The sequence below is a fragment of the Trachypithecus francoisi genome, unplaced genomic scaffold (genome assembly GCF_009764315.1).
Source record: "Trachypithecus francoisi isolate TF-2019V2 unplaced genomic scaffold, Tfra_2.0 Lachesis_group5, whole genome shotgun sequence".
Taxonomy (NCBI): domain Eukaryota; kingdom Metazoa; phylum Chordata; class Mammalia; order Primates; family Cercopithecidae; genus Trachypithecus; species Trachypithecus francoisi.
The window spans coordinates 29,031,232-29,056,085 of record NW_022681470.1 but is presented as its reverse complement, the minus strand read 5'-3'; the positions used below and the strand labels follow the sequence as shown (position 1 = coordinate 29,056,085).

Genomic DNA, 24,854 nt, shown 5'->3' with positions numbered 1-24,854 from the left:
TCCACTTTAATAGTGATGGATGAAGGGAAAGAAAGAAGGGAGGAAAGGGGATGGAAGGGAAGGAAAGAAAGAAAATTTTGGAAAACCCCAAGATAAATAACTTAAGAGACAAAAGAAACAGGGGAGCAGAAGATTTTGATTTGAGTGACATAAAACCATTCCATTACTTGGACGTGATGAATAAAAATATATAGTGAGAATGTTATTTTTTAAAATGTGCATATATAACCTTACTAGAAAATAAAATCTGTCTAAAACAGCATTTCATTCAAATTTGGGTTATGGCTATTTATCTAATGATGTCAAACTTAACACAATTTTAAAAAATGATCTGTATAGAGATTTTTTTCCAGTCAAAATAGAGGTATCTTGTGCAGAAAGCAGAACTTTGTAAGTTTAGACTCATGTCCATGCATGACACATAAATGTTTCATTATTAGGGTAGCAACTGACTGATTTGCAGACTCAATGGTTTATTGATATGAAAGCAAAATCATACTACTTAGACATTCTAAAAATTTACATAGACGAAGGCATCTGTTATTAGGTTATTCTAAATTAGGAATAACTACCTAAAAATAATTTCCTTCCCCCAAATATAAGTGAGTGTTCACAAAATAGAAACTTCAGATAAGCATTCTAGTTAATTTCATCAGTTAATTGCCATTTAAATATCTGAAAGTTAAGCAATTATGTAATATGACCTGTAGGACTACATGGTGCATAAGAAATGCAAATATTGTTTATGATAAAAACTGAGAAAAGGCAACATCATTGCATACTGCTAAATTTAATTTCCTGTGTTGCCTTTGGTATGTACTAAAAGTTCCTTTGTCTTAATCTTCTAAGCAATTGTACCAAATATGTGTTTACAAACAAATAAAAATGATATAAAAAGAATCAAAACAGATTATGTAGTGAGATTTGCTTAAAATTCAGTATTCTAATTAAAAATAGAAAATATTTCTTTGTCTTTTTGATGTAGAGCTATGAATACATAAAAATCCAGCCAGTTTACTGGGAGATGAATAACTTTGATTTTCTAGGACAGCTTTTCCCTCATAAGAGACTCATTATAAGTTTTTGTTTTTGTTTTTGAGGCAGGGTATCATTCTATGTCACCCAGGCTGGAGTGAGGTGGCATGAACACTGTAGTCTGGACCTCCCAGGCTCAAGCAATCCTTCTGGCCTCCCTGGTAGCTGGGATCACAGGTGTGTGCCACTGTGCCTGGCTAAGCATTATTTTTGTTTAAATAGCAAACTTGTCTAGTGCATTTAAAATAGGTTTAATTTACAAAATCATGACTTAACAAAACATTTTCATAAACATTATAGTTGCATGTTAAGGCAGACACACACATGCACGTGCACACACACACACACACACACACACACACTGACAAATAACCAAGCATACAAGCATATTTGGAAGACAGAAAATAATAAAGCGTTTATAATCTCACTGGGCTGTATGATAATATTCACAGTATTTCAACCTTCCCCTAGCTGTTAAAGAAAGTCGTTTTGATGAAAATGTTCATAATAAGAATCATAATATTTATAATTATAGATGAAAATGTAGTGCTTACTTGTACCTGCCCTGTTCAGTGCTTTCCCTGCATTATCTCATTTAATCCTATCAACCGCCCTGTAAAAGACTACTGTTATCTTCATCTCAGAAACAAGAATCTTGAAATGTGAAAAGGCCAGGTAACCTGCCCAAGATCTCACAGCTTGGAAGTAAGCACCTGGAATGTAAATATAGGTGGTGTGACAGAACACCTCATGCTTGAACCCACATGCTTTACTACCTCTCATCATTCCCAACCATAATGAGCTTTTAAATACATAAATCTTATGTCACTAAGTGACTTGAAACCTAGTAGTGACTTCCATCTCACTCAGAATAAAATTCAAAAGACTCGCCCCTTCCTTCAAGGCCTACATCATCTGCTCCCTGACCCCTTTCTTTGTTAACCAACTACCACCTTTGTCTTCCCTCCCAGTGTTCCAGACACACTGGCCTTGGTGCTCCTCTAAGACACTGAGCTTGGTTTCGCACTGGCTATCCTCTGCCAAGAGTGCTCTTCTTCAGACTTCCAGATCCTTTACTCCCTCCCTTCTTTAAAGAGCCTGCTCAAATGTCAACTCTTCGAAGAGGCCTTCCCTCATCACCTTGACTAAAACAAAGCTCACCTGCCCCTTACTCTCACTGTCTGTCCCTTTAACTTACTTAACATTTTATAGAACTTATCACTATCTTAAATAATAGTGCACAATTATCATTATTCACTCCCTTGTTTAATGTCTGCTTCAGCGTGGGCAGAACCTTACTGCTATTGTTCACCTCTGTATCACCAGTGCCAGGAATGGCAGCTGGCAAAAAGCGTATGCTCCAAAGGTATGTGTGGAATGAATTAATAAAAAATTAGGTGCATGTACATTTTTAATATAGAACATTTGTAAAATTAAACACATTACCATCAATGGATAGGGAAGAGTAATAAGTAATAGAGTTAAAAACAAAAGTAAAAGTGGTACTGTGATGTTTAATGACTTCTCACATGTAGTATTGAGTGGTACATATCTATGCAAATATGGAACAACTCGACAACAATTATGAAAATCATATATGAATGCTTCTGTACTCCTGGCTATTGACAGGAAAGCATCTAGTTTAACTTCCATTTGGAGGGCACAAAGCATATTGTGGGAGGTTCATTGTTTTAGGTACCAAACAGGTATAGGATGACAAGTATAGCATGGAATGGCGTAAAGAGGTCTATGTGTGAGTCAAAATAACAGCAGAGAGGATGACATTTTGGTGCAAGTCCTCAATCCCATATCCCTGAAACTCTATTAAATTTTAATATAACCCCAGAGATGTGGTCAGCCCTGAAACCCCCCTAGAAATACCTTAATTGTCCTATGTTTCACCCATATCTCAGACTTTCTCTTGAAAAGACTCTCTCCCTATTTTGAACCTAAAAAGGACCCAACTCATGCATGATCATTCCTATAAACTGATCGAGAGCCAAGTAGGCACCTCAGGAGTTAAGCTGAAGTAAATCCCCAAGGCTTAGTCTCAGTACTTTAGTTCTGGGGAGAAACCTGGACAATCTAGAGATTCAGGAGGAAGCAGCAAGTGGAGAGGTCCACTCAGTGGCAGAGTCTGTTTAATGGCGGGTGTACATATGTTGGGTGAGACTTCTGTTTAAATTTAGACTAGACTGTGTAATATTACAGTTTCCAAAGAACACAAAGAAAAGGTCTGTTTATTAACTCGAATGAGAGAAGTGTCTTAAAGACACGCGAAGCATATTAATAAAGATAAGTGGAAAAAGGAATATATTTCTTTTTGTTCTTTCACACTCATGAGGACATTAAACAGAGTTTGCACACAGATATAATTATGGATACAGGGAATATAGACATAATGAAAGGTGATAGATTTTTATTAAAATGAGTATATTTTAAGCAAGTCAAAATGTTGCTGTTATGACTGATGATATACTGATTGTATTAATACCATGATAAGTATGAAATAGCATATAGAGAAAAATGAAATTTTAAAATAAAACAAAAAACTTTGCATTGGGCTGAGACTGCATATATTGTGTTTTATGGCTGAGTAGGACATTTTCTTTAACAAATATACTGATTAACTTCTTCAAATAGAAATCTAATAGGGAAAAAGCATTGTTAAAAAATATAAAAAGAGTAAACAAAGCATCAGTTAAAAGTGTGACAAATTAATTAAGTCAGTAAGAAAACTAGTTTCTCCAGTATATGGTATGTAGGATTAATATTTTCTTAAGCATAGCTAATAATAATTTTTAAATAAGAGATATATCCAACTTACTACTGATTTATCAGGATAGACCCCAGCTCTTAGTAGAGATGCCTTCCAGCTGTCGACATCCTCCTGGGAATCACACGCCAGCTCAAGGAAGCGATAGTCTTTGTATACATTCCTGGAGTTAAAAAAAAAATCATGCTTTTAGTTTGAACCAAATTCAAAGTCATTTTATGTTGCTGTAGACGATGATGATATAAGTGACAATCCAAACGGACAGTTTCTGACAGTCACTGGAGGAAAACAAAAACAACTCTTACTTTAAAATAGTTAGTGAATTTCTACACGTATTTACAATATAATTTTTTTAAAAAATCACATTACAAAGCTCAGAGTTATCTGTACTGCTACAAAATTAAAAAGTAAATACAAATGTATTAAATATTATACACTGGGTGTGAACTGATTGGAACTTATGCTGTAGGGAAGGAATTGCTATTGCTCAGCAGCTAGATCAATTCTCTGAAGATATTTTACGAGTCTAAATGACTAAATAGCTCATAAAACTTTAAGATGCATGGCAATAATATTATAAACCTAAAAGACAATGCCAGATGCAAAACAGAAATGCTCATTAAATTGTGAAAAGGAAAGACTGATAACCAGTGTTTAATAGGGTGAGGTGCCAGTGAAGTGCATATTTATAACTGGGACAGTATTTTCCTTTTATATTTCTTTTCCTGATAATACATAAAATGCAATCCATGCCCATTTTTAAATATTTGGAAAGTAGAGAAAAGAATTAAAATGGTAACAATTATCCAGTTTCCATAGCCTAGAGATAACCTTCTTTTCTTTTTTTATATTATTATACTTTAAGTTCTAGGGTACATGTGCACAACGTGCAGGTTTGTTACATAGGTACACATATGCCATGTTGGTTTGCTGCACCCATCAACTCGTCATTTACATTAGGTATTTCTCCTCATGCTATCCCTCCCCCAGCCCCCACCTTATGACAGGCCCTGGTGTGTGGTGTTCCCCGCCCTGTGTCCAAGTATTCCATTGTTCAGTTCACACCTATGAGTGAGAACATGCGGTGTTTGGTTTTCTGTCCTTGTGATAATTTGCTCAGATTGATGGTTTCCAGCTTCATCCATGTCCTTGCAAATGACATGAACTCATCCTTTTTTATGGCTGCATAGTATTCTATGGTGTATATGTGCCACATTTTCTTAATCCAGTCTATCACTGATGGACATTTGGGCTGGTTCCAAGTCTTTGCTATTCTGAACAGTGCTGCAATAAACATATGTGTGCATGTGTTTTTATAGTAGCATGATTTATAATCTTTTGGGTATACACCCAGTAATGGGATGGCTGGGTCAAATGGTATTTCTAGTTCTAGATCCTTGAGGAATTGCCATACTGTCTTCCACAATGGTTGAACTAGTTTACACTCCCACCAACAATGTAAAAGCATTCCTATTTCTCCACAACCTCTCCAGTATCTGTTGTTTCCTGACTTTATTGATCGCCATTCTAACTGGTGTGAGGTGGTATCTCATTGTGGTTTTGATTTGCATTGCTTCATGACCAGTGATGATGAGCATTTTTTTCATGTGTCTGCATAAATGTCTTCTTTTGAGAAATATCTGTTCATATGCTTTGCCCACTTTTTGATGGGGTTGTTTTTTTCTTGTAAACTTGTTTAAGTTCTTTGTAGATTCTAGATATTAGCCCTTTGCCAGATGGGTAGATTGCAAAATTTTTCTCCCATTCTGTAGGTTGCCTGTTCAGTTTGATGGTAGTTTCTTTTGTAGTACAGAAGCTCTTTAGTTTAATTAGATCCCATTTGTCAATTTTGACTTTTGTGGCCATTGCTTTTGGTGTTTTAGTCATGAAGTCCTTGCCTATGCCTATGTCCTGAATGGTATTGCCTAGATTTTCTTTTAGAGTTTTTATGGTTTTAGGTCTAACATTTAAGTATTTAATCCATTTTGAATTAAGTTTTGTATAAGATATAAGGAAGGGATCCAGTTTCAGCTTTCTACATATGGCTAGCCAGTTTTCCCAGCACCATTTATTAAATAGGGCATACCTTCCACATCGCTTGTTTTGGTCAGGTTTGTCAAAGATCAGGTGGTTGTAGATGTGCAGTGTTATTGCTGAGGTCTCTGTTCTGTTCCATTGGTCTGTATATCTGTTTGGTACCAGTACCATGCTGTTTCGGTTACTGTAGTCTTGTAGTATAGTTTGAAGTCAGGTAGCGTGATGCCTCCAGCTTTGTTCTTTTGGCATAGGATTGTCTTGGCAATGAGGGGTCTTTTTTGGTTCCATATGAACTTTAAAGTGTTTTTTTCCAATTCTGTGAAGAAAGTCATTGGTAGCTTGATGGGGATGGCATTGAATCTATAAATTATCTTGGGCAGTATGGCCATTTTCACAATATTGATTCTCCCTATCCGTGAGCATGGAATGTTCTTCCATTTGTTTGTGTCCTCTTTTATTTTGTTGAGCAGTGGTTTGTAGTTCTCCTTGAAGAAGTCCTTCACATCCCTTGTAAGCTGGATTCCTAGGTATTTTATTCTCTTTGAAGCAATTGTGAATGGGAGTTCCCTCTTGATTTGGCTCTCTGTTTGTTTGTTATTGATGTATAGGTATGCTTGTGATTTTTGCACATTGATTTTGTATCCTGAGACTTTGCTGAAGTTGCTTATCAGCCTAAGGAGATTTTGGGCTGAGATGATGGGGTTTTCTGAATATGCAATCATGTCATCTACAAACAGGGACAATTTGACTTCCTCTTTTCCTAACTGAATACCCTTGATTTCTTTCTCTCGCCTGATTGCCCTGGCCAGAACTTCCAACACTATGTTGAATAGGAGTGGTGAGAGAGGGCATCCCTGTCTTGTGCCAGTTTTCAAAGGGAATGCTTCTAGCTTTTGCCCATTCACTATGATACTGGCTGTGGGTTTGTCATAAATAGCTCTTACTATTTTGAGATACGTGCCATCAATACCTAGTTAATTGAGAGTTTTTAGCATGAAGGGCTGTTGAATTTTGTCAAAGGCCTTTTCTACATCTATTGAAATAATCATGTGTTTTTTGTCTTTGGTTCTGTTTATGTGATGAATTATGTTTATGATTTGTGTATGCTGAACCAGCCTTGCATCCCACGGTGAAGCCGACTTGATCGTGGTGAATAAGCTTTTAGATGTGCTGTTAGATTTGGTTTGCCAGTATTTTATTGAGGATTTTTTCATCAGTGTTCATCAGGGATATTGGTCTAAAATTCTCCTTTTGTTGTGCCTCTGCCAGGCTTTGGTATCAGGATGATGCTGGACTCATAAAATGAGTTAGGGAGGATTCCCTCTTTTCCTATTGATTGGAATAGTTTCAGAAAGAATGGTACCAGCTCCTATTTGTACCTCTGGTAGAATTCGGTTATGAATCTCTCTGGTTCTGGACTTTTTTTTATAGTTGGTAGGCTATTGATTATTGCCTCAATTTCAGAGCCTGTTATTGGTCTATTCAGAGATTCAACTTCTTCCTGGTTTAGTCTTAGGAGGGTGTATGTGTTCAGGAATTTATCCATTTTTTTCTAGATTTTCTAGTTTATTTGCATAGATGTGTTTAAAGTATTCTCTGATGGTAGTTTGTATTTCTGTGGGCTCAGTGGTAATATCTCCTTTATCATTTTTTATTGTGTCTATTTGATTCTTCTCTCTTTTTTTCTTTATTAGTCTTGCTAGTGGTCTATTAATTTTGTTGATCTTTTCAAAAAACCAGCTCCTGGATTCATTGATTTTTTTGAAGGGTATTTTGTGTCTCTATCTCCTTCAGTTCTGCTCTAATCTTAGTTATTTCTTGCCTTCTGCTAGCTTTTGAATTCGTTTGCTTTTGCTTTTCTAGTTCTTTTAATTGTGATGTTAGGGTGTCGATTTTAGATCTTTCCTGCTTTCTCTTGTGGGCATTTAGTGCTACAAATTTCCCTCTACACACTCCCTTAAATGTGTCCCAGAGATTCTGGTACATTTTGTCTTTGTTCTCACTGGTTTCAAAGAACATCTTTATTTCTGCTTTCATTTTGTTATTTACATGGTAGTCATTCAGGAGCAGGTTGTTCAGCTCAAGTAGTTGTGTGGTTTTGAGTGAGTTTCTTAATCCTGAGTTCTAGTTTGATTGCATTGTGGTCTGAGAGACATTTTGTTGTGATTTCTGTTCTTTTACATTTGCTGAGGAGTGCCTTACTTCCAAATATGTGGTCAATTTTGGAATAAGTGTGATGTGGTGATGAGAAGAATGTATATTCTGTTGATTTGGGGTGGAGAGTTCTGTAGATGTCTATTAGGTCCACTTGGTGCAGAGCTGCGTTCAAGTCCTGGATATCCTTGTTAACCTTCTGTCTCATTGATCTGTCTAACATTGACAGTGGGGTGTTAAAGTCTCCCATTATTATTGTGTGGGAGTCTAAGTCTCTTTGTAGGTCTCTAAGGACTTGCTTTATGAATCTGGGTGCTCCTGTATTGGGTGCATATATATTTAGGATAGTTAGCTCTACTTGTTGAATTGAACCCTTTACTATTATGTAACAGCCTTCTTTGTATCTTTTGATCATTGTTGGTTTAAAGTCTGTTTTATCAGAGACTAGGATTGCAACTCCTGCTTTTTTTTGCTTTCCATTTGCCGGGTAGATCTTCCTCCATCCCTTTATTTTGAGCCTATGTATGTCTCTGCACATGAGATTGGTCTCCTGCATACAGCACATTGATGGGTCTTGACTCTTTATCCAATTTGCCAGGCTATGTCTTTTAGTTGGGGCATTTAGCCCATTTACACTTAAGGTTAATATTGTTATGTATGACTCTGATCCTGACATTATGATGTTAGCTGGTTATTTTGCCAGTTAGTTGATGCAGTTTCTTTCTAGCATCAGTGGTCTTTACAATTTGGCATGTTTTTGCAGTGTCTGGTACTGGTTGTTCCTTTCCATGTTTAGCGCTTCCTTCAGAAGCTCTTGTAAGGCAGGCCTGGTGGTGACAAAATCTGTCAGCATTTGCTTGTCTGTAAAGGATCTTATTTCTCCTTCACTTATGAATCTTAGTTTGGCTGGATATTAAATTCTTGGTTGAAAATTCTTTTCTTTAAGAATGTTGAATATTGGCCCCCGCTCTCTTCTGGCTTGTAGCGTTTCTACTGAGAGATCCGCTGTTAGTCTGATGGGCTTCCCTTTGTGGGTAACCTGACCTTTCTCTCTGGCTGCCCTTAATATTTTTTCCTTTTTTTCAACCTTGGTGAATCTGACAATTATGTGTCTTGGGGTTGCTCTTCTCGAGGAATATCTTTGTGGTGTCCTCTGTATTTCCTGAATTTGAATGTTGGCTTGCCTCACTAGCTGGGGAAGTTCTCCTGGATAATATCCTGAAGAATGTTTTCCAACCTGGTTCCATTCTCCCCGTCACTTTCAGGTATACCAATCAAACATAGATTTGGTCTTTTCACATAGTCCTATATTTCTTGGAGGCTTTGTTCATTTATTTTTACTCTTTTTCTCTAAAGTTCTCTTCTCACTTTATTTCTTTAATTTGATCATCCATCACTAATACCCTTTCTTCCACTTTATTGAATTGGCTACTAAAGATTGTGCATGTATCACGTGGCTCTTGTGCCATGATTTTCAGCTCCATCAGGTCATTTAAGGTCTCCTCTACACTGTTTATTCTAGTTAGCCATTCGTCTGACCTTTTTTCAAGGTTTTTAGCTTCCTTGCAATGGGTTAGAACACGCTCCTTTTGCTTGGAGAAGTTTGTTATTACCAACTTTCTGAAGCCTACTTCTGTCAACCCATCAAAGTCATTCTCTGTCCAGCTCTGTTCCATTGCTGGCGATGAGCTGTGATCCTTTGGAGGAGAAAAGGCACTCGGTTTTTTAGAATTTTCAACTTTTCTGCTCTGGTTTCTCCCCAGCTTTGTAGTTTTATCTCCCTTTGGTCTTTGATGTTGGTGACCTAAAGATGGGGTTTTGGTGTGGATGTCCTTTTTGTTAATGTTCATGCTATTCCTTTCTGTTTGTTAGTTTTCCTTCTAACAGTCAGGTCCCTCAGCTGCCAGTCTGCTGGAGTTTGCTGGAGGTCCACTCCAGACCCTGTTTGCCTGGGTATCACTGGTGGAGGCTGCAGAACAGCAAATATTGCTGCCCGATCCTTCCTCTGGAATCTTCATCCCAGAGGGGCACCTGCCTGTATGAAGTGTCAGTCGGCCCCTAATGGGAGGTGTGTCCCAGTTAGGCTACACGGAGGTCAGGGACCCACTTGAGGAGGCAGTCTGCCCATTCTCAGAGCACAAATGCTTTGCTGGGAGAACCACTGCTCTCTTCAGAGCTGTTAGACAGGGACATTTAAGTATGCAGAAGTTTCTGCTGCCTTTTGTTCAGCTATGCCCTGTCCCCAGAGGTGGAGTCAATAGAGGTAGCAGGCCTTGCTGAGCTGTGGTTGGCTGCACCCAGTTCGAGCTTCCCAGCTGCTTTGTTTATCTACTCAAGCCTCAGCAATGGGGGACGCCCCTCCTCCTGCCAGGCTGCTGCCTGGTGAGTCGATTTCAGACTGCTGTGCTAGCCGTGAGCAAGGTTCTGTGGGTGTGGGACATGCTGAGCCAGGCACAGGATATAATCTCCTGGGGTGCCATTTGCTAAGACCATTGGAAAAGCACAGTATTTAGGCAGGAATGTCCCATTTTTCCAGGTACAGTCTGTCACACCTTCTCTTGGCTAGGAAAGGGAAATCCGCCAACCCCAGGTGAGGCAGTGCCCTGCCCTGCTTCAGCTCGCCCTCCATGGGCTGCATCCACTGTACAACCAGTCCCAGTGAGATGAACCAGGTACCTCAGTTGGAAATGCAGAAATCACCCATCTTCTGCGTCAATCATGCTAGGAGCTGCAGATCAGGGCTGTTACTATTCGGCCATCTTGGAACAGGACCATAACCTTATTTTCTTGTACCCTTTCGTTGACCTATTTTTCAGATAGTTGAGGTTCTATTTCTCTCCCTCCCACCCTCCATTCCTCTCTCGTTCTCTATTATCTTGTGTCATGCTTTTTCACTTACTGTTATATCATGATCATTTACTTATATCATTAAATTTTTATAAATATTAGATTATAGTAGCATAATATTCATTCATATAAAGGTATGATGATTTAACCTTCTCCTAATATTAGATAATTAAATACTTTTCCTTTTTGGTTTGCTGTCATAAATAATACTTAAATATTTTCATCCATGAGCTTTGTCACATTTATGACTATTATTTTCTGAAGATGGATTCCTATAAATAGAGTTACAGGATCTAATGTTTTCTTGTTTTTGTTTTTTGTTAGAGACAGGACATCTCTCTGTTGCCTGAGTTGGAGTGCAGTGGCACACTCATAGCTCACTGTAGCCTCAAACTCCTGGGCTCAAGTGATCCTCCACCTCAGCCTCCCATGTAGCTGGGACTACAGGCATGTGCCACCACACCCAACTAATTTTTCTACTTTTAGTAGAGACAAGGTCTCACTGTGTTGCCCAAGCTGGTCATGAACTCCTGGACTCAAGCTATCCTCCTGCCCCGACCTCCTAAAGTGCTGGAATTACAGAAGTGACCTACCATTCCCAGTCTAAAGTTATGATCATTCTTAAAAACAAACTCCCAATTACCTTTCCAGAAAAGATAGTCCAGTTTAGACACACTAGCAGTATACAAGATTAACAAGCTTTCTTCTCCTTTATTCTCTCCCCAGGTGTGCTCATTTATGCCTAAGAGCCTCCATCTCCACCTAAACTCAGAAGGCCCATGTGTTTACATCTGTCTAGATGTTCCCCAGAGTCATACTGCCTATTGACTTCTGCTTTCGAGTATTGCCAAGGAACCTTGACGTGAGAAACTGAACAGGTGATTTACAACTTGGTCTTCTTCCAATATTCCCATTTTAGTGGTGTAATTCAGATACTTTAGGAGTATTTTGTACACCTTTCACTCTTTATCACCTGTCTTCTATTTTACTACCTAAAAGTATCCTCTTTAAATTGTTATTATAATCATCTCTCTTTTGGACTATTATTATACAATAGCCTCCTCATTGGTCTCCCAGCATCCCATGGCCTCTTTTAACTTGCTGTCTGATTGTTATAGTTTTATATCTTACATTTAAGTCTTTAATCCATCTTGAGTTAATTTTTTTATATGGTGATAGGTAAATGTCCAGCTTCATTCTTTTGCATATGACTAGCCCGTTATCCCAGTACCATCTATTGAAGAGGGAGTCCTTTCCCCATTGCTTATTTTTGTCAACTTTGTCAAAGATCAGATGGTTGTAGGTGGGGAACTTTAGAAGAAAATCTAGAAAATACCTTCCTGGACTTGATCTTGGCAAGAACTTATGACTAAATACTCAAAAGCAATTACAACAAAAATAAAAATTGACAAGAGGGACCTAATTAAACAAAAGATCTTCTAGACAGTAAAAGAAACTATCAATAGGGTAAACAGACAACCTACAGAATGGGAGAAAATATTTACAAACTATGCATCTAACAAAGGTCTAATATCCAGAATTTATAAGGAACTTAAATAATTCAGTAAGTGAAAAACAAATAACCCCACTAAAAAGTAGACAAAGGACATGAACAGACACTTATCAAAAGAAGACATACAAGCAATCAAAAAACATGAAAAAATGTTCAGCATTACTAATCATCAGAGTAATGCAAATCAAAACCATGATGAGACACCATCTCACACCAGTCAGAATGGCTACGACTAAAAAGCCAAAAAATAACAGATGTTGGTGAGGCTGAGGAGAAAGGTGAACACTTATATGCTGTTGGTAGGAATGTAAGTTAGTTTAGCCACTGTGGAAAGCAGTTTGTAGATTTCTCAAAGAACTGAAAACAGAACTACCATTTGACCCAGCAATTCCATTACTGGGTATGTATACCCAAAGGAAAATAAATTGTTCTGCCAAAAAAACATATGTGTCTGTATGCTCATTGCAGCATTCTTCATAATAGCAAAGACATTGAATCAACCTAGGTGTCTGTTAATGGTGGACTGGATAAAGAAAATGTGGTACATATACACTATGGAATACTATGCAGCCATAAAAAGAACAAAGTTATGTCCTTTGCAACAACATGGATGGAGCTGGAGGTCATTATCCTAATAATATTAATGCACAAACAGAAAACCAAATACTGCACGTTCTCACTTATAAGTGGGAGCTAAACATTAGGTACATATAGATATAAAGTTGGGAACAGTAGACACTGGGGATTACCAGATGGGGAAGGAAAAAGGGAGGAAGGGTTGAAAAACCACCTACTAGATACTATGCTCACCACATGGGTAATGAGATCATTTGTACACCAAACCTCAGCATCATGTGATATACCCATATAACAAACATGCACATATAAAATAAAATAAAATAAAATAAGTTGATGTTAAATAAATAAGTAAATTTGTTATCTGCACTAAATCCTCATGATCTTCTGAAATAAGACACTCCGATGGCTACCTGCTATTAGGAAAAAGGCCACACTCCCTATTACGGCCCACAAAACCCCCAGGGTCTGGGCAGTCATTATGTTCCTCTTCAGTTTCTTTGACACTTTGCTCTTTCTGTGCCAGCCACCTCGGACTTCTTTAGTTCCTCCAGTGTGTCAGATGTGCCATGCTTACTTCCAGTGATTTTGAATATGCTGCTCTCTGCCTGCAGCTCTCTTTCCATCTCTCTTTGCACAGTTAATTCCTACTCTTTCTTGGGATTTCAACTCAGTCATCACTTTGTCAGGCATCACTTCCCTGACAGTCCTACCAGGCCAGCTCCTCTGTCATACATTTTTCCTCTTTCTATTATATTTACCTTTCCTTTGTAGCACTCAACACAGTTGTGATTTCAGAATTATGCATGTGTTTTTCTTTTTATCCTTCTTTCTCTTTTTCTTTCTTTCTTTCCTTCCTTCCTTCTTTTTTTCTCTCTCTTGCTTTTATATTTAGTTATTTATTTTGATTAATATCTACATTCTCAAGTAGCCCATAAACTCCAACAGAATGAGGAATGTATCATTTTTATATTCAACATTATATCCTCTGGGGCTTCTGGGAAGATGATGGCTTAGGAGTGTTCCATTTCCTCTCCACTTCTTACTCACTTCAAACAGGTCCTCTTTTCTCAAGTCAAGCAGATATTGGGAGTGGTACTCAGGTAGACAGGGTGGGAAGAGCAAGACATCTGTTGTGGCACTTTCTAGCTTTAGGACAAGAACCAACAAACATCAGATTCTTGGCCGAGCTGTCTTTGATGACTGCAGGACCTTTGAGTGGGCCTGACCCTCCGGTCCTAAGAAGATGTGGAGGGGCTAAGTTTGTCTACCGTAATGCAGAAGGCTCCCCCGAGTGTCCCATAGCAGTGCCTATTACTGGCCCATGACAACTGAGACATCTGTGCCTCCCACACTTGTGGGATCAGCCCACTTAAAGCATCCAGCAGTTGGACTTGTGCCACAATGAACAAATGAAAATTAAAGGATACCTAAAGAAGCTAACAGTCAGAGAGGGAAAGAATGAGGAAAGCAATTACAGCAGCCCGTCAATGAAGGAGAACCTTTGGGGGAAGCAGAAGACAGAAGAAAATAAGGACTTGAAGAGGCACATGAACAGCATTAATAAAAAAGACTTCCTAGAACTAAAAAGTCAGTTTTAAATTAAAACATTGAGTAGATAAATAGCAAGAAAGGCTGATCAGTGTTGAGACTAGAATTAGCAGCTTTGAAGATCTAATAGAAGTGGAAAAATATAAAAAGACAGAAATGTTGAGGGTGTGGAGGAAAGACCCAGAACGTCTAACTTGTGAACAACAGGAGCTCCAGAAAACAAGAAGAGGAAGATAGAAGGAGAAAAACAATTACAAAAGACAAATTTTTTTTAAAAAGAAACTTTCCCTGAGATTTAGAAAGACATAAATATGTACATCAAAAGTACAATCAGGTGGAATTAATGAGAAAAGATACAACTGAAGCATATGAAGTTCTAATAAAAAAGAAGTATAAAAGAAAAATGTGAGAAACATACTCCCAGATAAACTTTGTATGACAGAAGGAACCAAAAGTAAAAATTATTTAGAAAGCAATAAAGATATAAACACTTCATATCCAAAGGAGCAAAGGCTGTAGGAAAATGTATAACCTTAAATATGCTCATCATTTAGAAAAGAAGGTTGGTATTCATCTAGATAAATTATAAAATGATTTTTAAAAAACAAAATAAACCAACAGAGAGAATTAACACAGATTAAAGCCAAAATTAAGGAAATAGGAAATATAAAAATAACAGAGGTTAAGGACATCCACAAGTATTTTCCCTTTACCAGTAGATAATACACTTACAATCCTAATTAAGGGGGAAAATGAGAAAACAAAAGTATACAAGATTGCAAATGAGAAACAATAGGATAATAATCACAAATATAGAAGAGGTTGAAAAAATTTAAATATTATTTGCAACCCTATGGCAAAAAATTAAGAATCTTGGAATAAATTAACAATATCTTAAAAAATACAAATTACCAAAATTAACTCAAGAAGAATTGAAAAATCCAAGTGTTAGTATTTAACAAAACACTGCCAAAATTAATAAGTTGCTTTTTTTTTCTTTTGAGATGGAGTTTTACTCTGTTGCCCAGGCTGGAGTGCATGATCTTGGCTCACAGGAGCCTCCACCTCCCAGGTTCAAACAATTCTCCTGCCTCAGCCTCCCAAGTAGCTGGGATTACAGGAATGCGCCACCAGGCCCAGCTAAGTTTTGCATCTTTAGTCTAGATGGGATTTCACATTGTTGGCCAGGTTAGTCTCGAACTCCTGACCTCAGGTGATCTGCCTGCCTTGGCCTCCCAAAGTGCTAGGATTACAGGTGTGAGCCACTGTGCCCAGCCAAGATGCTATGTTTAAAACGTTAACATTAACTGCAAGACGAATATATACAAATCAATTGCTTTTCTCAGTACTACCAATAACTTAGGAAATGGGAAAAGACTCCATTCACATTAGGAGCAAAGCCTTTAAAATACATAGAAATGAATTTTTTAACTAAGGAAATGATAATATCTTATTGAATAGCATGAAACAAGACCCTAATAATTGGAAAGGGAGGTGTGGCATCACCAGGATGGTGGAAAAGAAGGTCACCTGCCAACATACCCCTACAGCAACAAGAATTCCATATCCCTGTACAGTCAGAAGTCTCTTTTGTGAGCCTCAGTATTCAGGTAGGAGTTTGTGAAACACTGATGAAGACCTAGACATAAGAGGGTTGTTTCGAGAGTATAGAATGACAGCGAGGTGACTGATCCACCAAGCTTGCTCCCAGGTTCAAACCTGGAAATGACCCAGTCCTCCAAGGGGTTTGGCTTCAGTCCATTTGGTCTTTGAGCCTGCAAGCAAAATCATCTGCCAAGGGATCCAGAAGGAATCACACAACTAGTGCTTTGGTGGAGAGACTTGTCTGAATGCTGGCATCATCTTGGCAGTGAACTGAATGTTGCCCTGTGGCTCTGCTCCAACCCCTCTAATAAATTAAAAGAGATATTTGGATGACTTGATTTGATTACACTATACCCCAAGGTCTCACAAAGTGATCAGCACTAGTAGGTGTTCAACAGATATTTATTGAGTAATGAATCTCATACCCATAAATATTGAATGTCGTCTTTAAAGTATGTTTGCTAATTTTATAACTTAAAAGAGATTCTCCATCAATGCTTTAAGACTTTTGCTTACTAAGGGCTTTTGAGCATTTTAGTATGTTTATAGAAATGAAGTTGTTTGTTCTGATTTCATTACATATTGTATAAAATATAATACAATATTTTTGTATAGTATTTCAAAGTCTTTTCACTTATTCTTTGCATTTGCCTCACCTATCTTTGTTTCCTTTTTTACTTTTTACCCATTTGTTTTACTTTTTTTAAAGTCCTGTTATAAATGTCAACAGTATAATTGGATTTTGGTTTTAATCCCAATCAGAAAATCATCATCTTTGATTAGGAAAGTTTCAATCGTGTTTATTTCTTGCCATGACTGTATGCTTAGCCTTAGTTTTATCATTTAGAGATACAATTTGCTTTCTTAAAATGCCCTTGACTGTTTCTTTTGTTTTGTTGACAAATAGGCTGACTTTTTGGCTTCTATATTTTTGGCAGTTATCTTTCAGTTTTTAAAATCATTCTTGAATTCATTTTTGTATATATGTATATGTATGTGTGTGTGTATATATATACACACACACACACACAAATTCAGGAATACACAAATAATCTCTGACTTCTTGAAGAATTTAGAAGCTTTTACTTTCTGCCGCTTTCTTCATGACATTTGCTAATCTATCTAGAATTACTGACATATTATTTCTGAATTTTTTCACATCTTTTCCTTCTTTTAATTGTATTCAATTTTGTTATATTTAAGCATTTATTAGATGGAACTCTACATATTTATCTTGAATAAATATTTATCATCAGGCATCTTCTACCTGGACTTCCCCATTGTAAATTCTTAGTTGGATTCATTTTTTGAGTTCGCCTTATAGTTCAAAGCTCCCTGTCTGGATTTCTGGTTGGCACAGTGCCTACATTTCTCAAGCTGATGTAGTGAAGATATGTAGGCTTCTTTGGGTTGTCTTCTTGTTTGACCTCATTTTTCTTAATCAGGGCAAAGCAGGCACTGGTCACTGATAGATTTTCAATCCAGTTCACTCTATGAGTCTTGCAAATGTTGACTGACATCTCTACTTTTCTGTGTCTTTGAGGATTCCCATCTTTGTTGTGTATGACTTTTGGGGTATAACAATAAATAATAAATAGAGAAAGGGGAAAGTGAAACTTCTAACTTTTTACTTTTTTTGAGACAAGGTCTGACTCTGCTGCCCAGGCTGTAGTGCAGTGGCGCGATCTTGGCTCACTACCACCTCCACCTTCCAGGCTCAAACCATTCTTCCACCTCAGCTTCCTGAGCAGCTGGGACTACAGGCTTGCACCACCACGCCTGGTGGATTTTTGTATTTTTTGTAGAAATGAGGTTTTGTCAGGTTGTCTAGGTTGGTCTCGAACTTGTGAGCTCAAACAATCCTCCTGTGTTCGCCTTCCGAAGTGCTGGGATTATAGGTTTGAGCCACTGCACCTGGCCTAACTTTTTACCACTTTAAAAGAGAAATAATCTCATTTACTCTTTATAGCAATCCTGTAAAGTTGGTAGTAAAGCTGTTTCACAGATGAGGAAACTGAAATTCAGAGAGATTAGAGGGTGTTCCCAAGATCACATAACTAATAAGTGGCATAATCTGGGTTTACCCCAATCCTTGGTTTATAGCCTCCATAAAACAAACACTTGTTGAATGAATGAATATGAAAATGGACAAATAAATGAATGAAAACACAATGGAATAAACTTGGACAGTGCTTATTTTTTAAACTACCTTTTTCATTTTTGAACAGATGCTAAACTTTTTATAGAAAACCTAAGATATTAAAGTTTAAAAGGATAAACCAAAACAAGCAGAATGAGTTATTTCAATTAAAAGAGGGACATATTTAAAATAAATATATTCTCCAAGCATGAAAGTTTATTGTTGGAAATTTTCAGAAGTTATATCTTTGCTTTAGAGCAGAAAGCGTGATGGATTATCTTGACAGAATCAAAATTCATCAGTTTTTGATTATCTAATTACCTTTCTACCATAGCTTTTAGCTACCAATTAGGTTTCCATTTGGAGGTCTTTCCACTCCACAGTATGAGTTCCTTTACTATGTAAAGGTATGGGGAAGGCAGAGCTGGACAAATGTCATGGGAGCGCGTGGCCAGCTGGAAGGCACAGAAAGTAGAGGGTGCAGACTTTCCACATTCTCTGAATAGATCTGAAGAATTCAGCTTTGGCCCATTCTCACTGACCTTTCTCCAGAGTATTTTCTTTCAGGGGCTCTTCACTGGAAAATCTTAATTTTTTTTCCCCTTAAAGGACAGCCAAATTCTTGAGAGGGAAAATAATTATCTGGTTGAAACATTAGAAGAGGGTCAAAGGCTTCTGGTGGCTTTGGCTGCTTCATTTTTACCCATTTTCGAAGCCTCATCTTAGGCTGTGTCTAGACATCCAAGGAGAGTTGGATACAGGTCTAAAACACTGAATTGAGCTGATTTACTGGAAGTCTCATAAATTCTGTCGATGAAGCTTCCAGGTTCTCACCACATGCTGTAGCTGTATAGATAACCCGCAGCAATTTGTACTGACTGCATTTTTTTGTTTAGTCTATTTCAGCTGCAATCATGCAGATATGAGCTTCTGAATAATTCCACTATTACAACCAAGCTGAACTATGTGTTTTAGTTTAAAGAAATAAGTCACTTCAATGCTATAAAAGAAGTATGAGAAATTTTATGCCTTAGGTAAAAGGCTTTTAAGTGTCACACTGAAGAGAACAGGACTGCATCATGAGACCGTGTTTTGACTATATGTGTAACTTTCATTCACATTTCATAAGAATATCTTTGGGTGTTAAAAATCCAAAGTTTAATTCCCTTACCTATGACAGCTGTTCAAACATCTGAGCCTAGATAGTGAATGTTGGCAATTATAAACAATGTTTCAAAATCTTTGAACAAATTCCTTTGCACAATTATTGAATCATTTGATAAAAATAAACTTTTAGGAGTGGAATTTCTGGGCCACAAGGTTTGCACCTAGTTAAGGCATTTAATGCAGATTCCTAAACTGGCCTCCAGGGAGGCTGCACGCACAGTCGGCCACATGTATTACACGAGAAGGACAGCTTCCTCATTACCACCTGTCATGAACCTTTCTCATGTCTCCTACTCTGAAAGGCCAATCATTATGTCTGGATGTCTGTTTTATTTTACAATTTCTGGTTGCCAGTGAAATGAAATTTTTTTTCATATGTTAATTAGCCATTTTTTGGGAGGGTCTTAAATGTGTGTTTTCAACAGATGCATTGCACATTTTTTTAAAATAGTAAACTTGTCTAGTGAATTTAAAATGGGTGTAATTTATAAAACCATGACTTGATAAACATTTTCACAAACCACATATTAGGTTAGAGCAAAAGTAATTGCAGTTTTTGCAAAAACCACAATACTTTTGCACCAACTTAATAGTTGCATGTAAGGAATATACGTGTGTGTGTGAAGTCTTCTATTCTCCAAGCCAACCCTTCAGCCAATATTTTCAAGTGTTTCCCATATGAATAGGTTTCTAATTAATGCAACATCCTTTTAGCCCTCCTATGCATTTGCTCTATTTTAAAAGGATGTTCAGAAACTGAGATATCAGCAGCTGATCACAAATCTCCAGATGGAAGAAAAGATATTGGTGGAAGTTTTGCCTGTTTTCTGGACAATAAATATTTGCTAATGTAAGATGAGTAAAATGTAGGATATATTAAAGACCATGAACACCTGGTCAAATCCATTTTGTGCCATTTATTATCTTATGTGACACTGCATATGGCAACCTTTCTGAATCTGTTAACCTACCTATAAAATGGTGATTATAATATCAACTTGAGGCTTATTATAATGAAAAATGAGCTTATATATGTGAAGAGCTTGCTTAACCCAATGCCAAACATAAGGTAAATATATAAGAAAAATATCCAAAATTCAAACATTTTTATCATTTATTATTTCCACTGCCTTTAGGTCCTGTGCACATGGCCTCCTATAAAACCAGGCCTCATGCAAGAGCAAAACTATACAACTGTGCTGACTGCACTCACTTCAAAGTTATAATTATCAAATGAGCACCCAGCCCTTCCAGACATCCTTACTACAATTCTGTAGTAAATACACTTTCTCACTTTACCAGATGATTATTACTACACACATTTTCTTCCCTCAAATCTCTAACATACCCTTCACTCACACTTAATGGAGAATCTTGCTTCACACTTCACAGTGAAAAAATACATAATCAGATAAGAATAATCCATCTTCTTTCCAAAAAATCCATGGGACTACCTACATTTGCAACCACAGATTCTGCCTTCATCTTGTATAATGGAAGGCCAAACCTTCAACTGAGACATGGGGTCCTATCTCTCCTAAGGTCCGCAAGAACTTCCATCCTGTGTTCATTCCTTTTATACGGTTTCTTCCTTTCAACTGCTTGGATCATTCATATTGTATAGTAGCATGCCTTAAAAGCAGCCATCTGAAAACAGGTGTGCACACGTGTACACGCACACACTTTCTCTGGACCTTTCTCCACTCCCAGTAACTGCCCCATTTCTATTTACCTTTATAGAAAAACTCCTTGAGTTATCTTGAATTGTTTTTCCATTCTCTCCCTCTCTATTCTTTCCTCAGTCCACCCAAGTGAGGGCTGTAATCTTGCTGCTCTATAGATACAGCTCTTTTCACAGTCATGTGATCTACATCTTGCCCAAACAAACTGTCAATTCCCTGTTTTCACATGACTTAGCTTTACTGCAGCATTTGGCATTGTTAACCACTCCCGCTCTGTCCTCAAACACTTTCTCCTCCAGACTTCTGTGATATCACACCCACCTGACTCCCATACTTCTGCCTCACTGACTACAGCTTCTTAATCTCTTTTTGTCTCCTCTTCCTCTTATAGGCCTTTAAATTCTGGAGTGTCCCAGGGCTCTCTCATGGCCTACTTTACTCTCAATTTCTCCAACGGTGGCCTCTAATATCATTTAAAGATGGGTTAGTTCAGATCTCTCCCCTGACCTACAGATTCCCATATCCAAGTCACTATCTTCTCTCATTGGGATGATTATCACAACTTATAACATCTTCTTGACACTTTTCTTGCTCCACTCTCCACAAAGAAGCCACAGAGATCATATATTTTATCACCACCCTGTTTACAATCCTCCACTTCTCATGGTGAGTGGAAAAAGATCTGGACTTCTTGCCCCCTCATTTCCCTCCTCTGTTTCAAATATTCATTTTCATTCTTCCCTTGCTCATTCTGCTCCAGCCACACTGGCTTTTTTATTTGCAGTTTCTTAAATATGCCAAGCATGTTTCTTCCTTGGGATTCTGGAGGCGCCAATCCTTTTGCTGGGAATGACATTCTATCTCATTCACATTGATAATCCACTAATATCCCCTAGAGAAGCCTCCTCTAACCCCTCTAGCTAAAATCCTGCCCTCCTTCACCCATTCTTACTCTTTTCATTATTCTGTTTTCATCGTAACACTTATCTGTATGTAAAATTAGGTATGTTAACTATCTGCTATCTCATCTAACTACAACACAAGTCCATTGATGGAGCTTTAAATGTTCACCAATATATTCCTAGCATTTACATTATATAGTAGGTGCTCGTTGACTGACTACTCTCACCAGTATTTTCTTAGCATCCAAAATTCTTCAAAGATTATTGACAATAAATTAATGACACGAAGATCTTACATTATCACAAATTAATCATCAAACCTATGATGCTAATAATATAAATTTAATTAGGACTATAAATTATCTTTTATCTTACAGATAATATTTCTATTTTCACATATCTATAGTTAAAGAAAACCCAACAGTACAATAAAACTACAAATGATAATAAAAGTTAAACAGAAAAGAACAAAAACACTTCAAATAAATTAAAACTCCAAGCAAATTTTTGTCAAATAGTAACTCAGAAGTATGATTACACACTAAACAAACAACCTTACACACAGTATTGAAACTTAGGACATGCAGCCAAAACTCTATTCAGAGACAAAACCACAATCATGTATGCTTTATTATTAAAAACAAACAAAAAATAGATTGTCAGCATTAAATTGAACAAGCTGGAAAATTATAAAACTAAGCAGAGAAGAATATAATATTTTATAAAGTCAAGAATTACTATGGATAACTAAATATGTTATTGTTACATTTAGGAGTTTCTTCTTTAATGAATCAGACAATAAAACAGAATTCTGTAATACAAAAGATGAGAAAACAAACAAAATTAGAAATGAGATGACATATAGTTAACAGACAAAAGATTACATTATCTTAAGAGATTCTAAGTATGCTTTTATGATAGTAAATTTGTATCAACTATGGATGTTATGTATAGGAAATATAACACCAAAATAATAAAATCCCATCTGACTAGTATCTACAGGATAAATTGGAACATTTTAAAAAAAATTTTCTTCAGAATAGTTCTGACTTCAGAGAGTTTTATAAGCCTTTTTCCCCAGATTTGAAGAGTAAGCTTATTTTATTCAGAACCTCTCAGAAATTATAATAGTCTAATACATATTTTAAATCTCCAAGAAATGAATGGGCTATACTGGACTTCCGAAGCTGACTTCACTCTTGAATCTTTTCTTTTCCCCCTTGAGCTTCTCCTGGGGCTAGTATTAAAAGGAACAAACTTTTCAATATATCACTATAAACCAATCTCACTCATGAATAGAAATGTGAAACTCCTAAAAATATATTTTAGGAAATGCAACTTAATGAAAAATTTAAAGACCAAGGCATTAGTACCAACTAGGATTTTTTCCTAAGATAACTTTCTATGAGAAATACTAAGAGACTACTTGCATTTAATAATATATATAAACTGACCACTAATAAATGCCAGACATCTCCTCTGAGCTACAGTTGCTCTCTTGATACCTCAGATTTTGAAATCTGGATGTGCTCTCAAATCTTCTCTTCCCCCATAGTTCCCTCCTACTAGTAAATGGCAGCTTCTTCTAAACAGATGCTTGTGCCATATACCTAGGTATCATTCATGACATCTCTTTCTCCCCTACCTCATTTCCAATCAGTCCGTTCTGTCAATACAGCCAGTTAATAGCTCCTGGCTGTTCCTCTATTCCTTCTTTCTAGTCCAGGATATCATCACCTCTTATCTGTATCACAAAAAACTATCTCCTGCGCTTGTTCCTCTCTACTCTTCATTCTGCAGCCAAACTGACCCACATTACTCCCCTTCAGTGGTTTCCTGCTGCATTAAAGACCGACAAAGCAACCCTAACATGGCCTGTAGGATCATAAATGACCTGGCCCCCGATTCTTGCCCATCAGGCTCCAGCTATCAGTTCCATGAACACAGAATGCTTCTTCCTACCTCAGGGTCTTGGCATGTGCTGTTCAGTCTGCCTGGAACAATCTCCCCTTCTCCCTTCACCTACTCTATTTCTATCCATTCTTCTAGTATTAGTTTTGACCATTCCCTGAATTCCCCTAATGGACAGGTCACTTTATTATAAACTATCACAGAAGTTGTAATTAGCAATTATGATTAAGTAATTACTGTTTGTTATCAGCCTCTCTTGCTATACTGTGAATTCCATGAGAACAGGGAACATGTTCCTCTTAGAACCGAAGCATAGTGCTGGCATTTGGTAAATAATTTCCAATGAATGCATGACAGAATAAAGTGTTCACCAATGGTTGAATTAGCTTAGTATCACTCATTTATTTAAAATACTTTTCCTTGGTCAGACATAGCGGCTCATATAATCCCAGCACTTTGGGAGGCTGAGGCAGGAGGATGGCTTGAGCCCAGGAGTTAGAAGCTGCAAATGAACTGTGATAGTGCCACTGCACCACAGCCTGGCAACAGAGTGAGATCTTGTCTCAAAAAATGTGTATGTGTGTGTGTGTGTGTGTGTGTGTGTGTGCACGTGTATATGTATATATTTATATATTATATATAGTTTTTTCCCTTATCTTTCTATAGCATCCTCAAAAATCAATGTAACAACCATTTTAAATTGGAGGTTGACTGTTGCCTTTTGTCTCAAAGTACCATGATTCATTGCCAAAGGGAAGAGTTTTTTGGACCTCAGTTGATTTGATATTTGATCTATGTTATTTCCTTCTCTTGATATAGCAAAGAGCAAATAATAAAACATGAATAGAAAATTAAATAAAAATTAAAAATTTGTAGAAAAATATTTTTAAATATAAGAGCATTGCAAAACACATTTACTGTAAGTGCAGCTGCAGAGTCAGCTGAGTCACCACTAGTC

General features: G+C 37.2%; 1 protein-coding gene across 8 annotated transcripts in view; it reads right to left on the bottom strand.

The window, feature by feature from the left end:
- The window catches only part of DNM3 (dynamin 3), a 589,217-nt gene that overhangs the window by 102,260 nt on the left and 462,103 nt on the right, over positions 1–24,854 (bottom strand). For all 8 annotated transcript variants that reach the window (XM_033200233.1, XM_033200237.1, XM_033200230.1 and 5 more), the window contains one exon: positions 3,863–3,974. In XM_033200233.1, the coding sequence (XP_033056124.1) occupies positions 3,863–3,974 (112 nt within the window). The remainder of the gene's footprint in view (positions 1–3,862; positions 3,975–24,854) is intronic.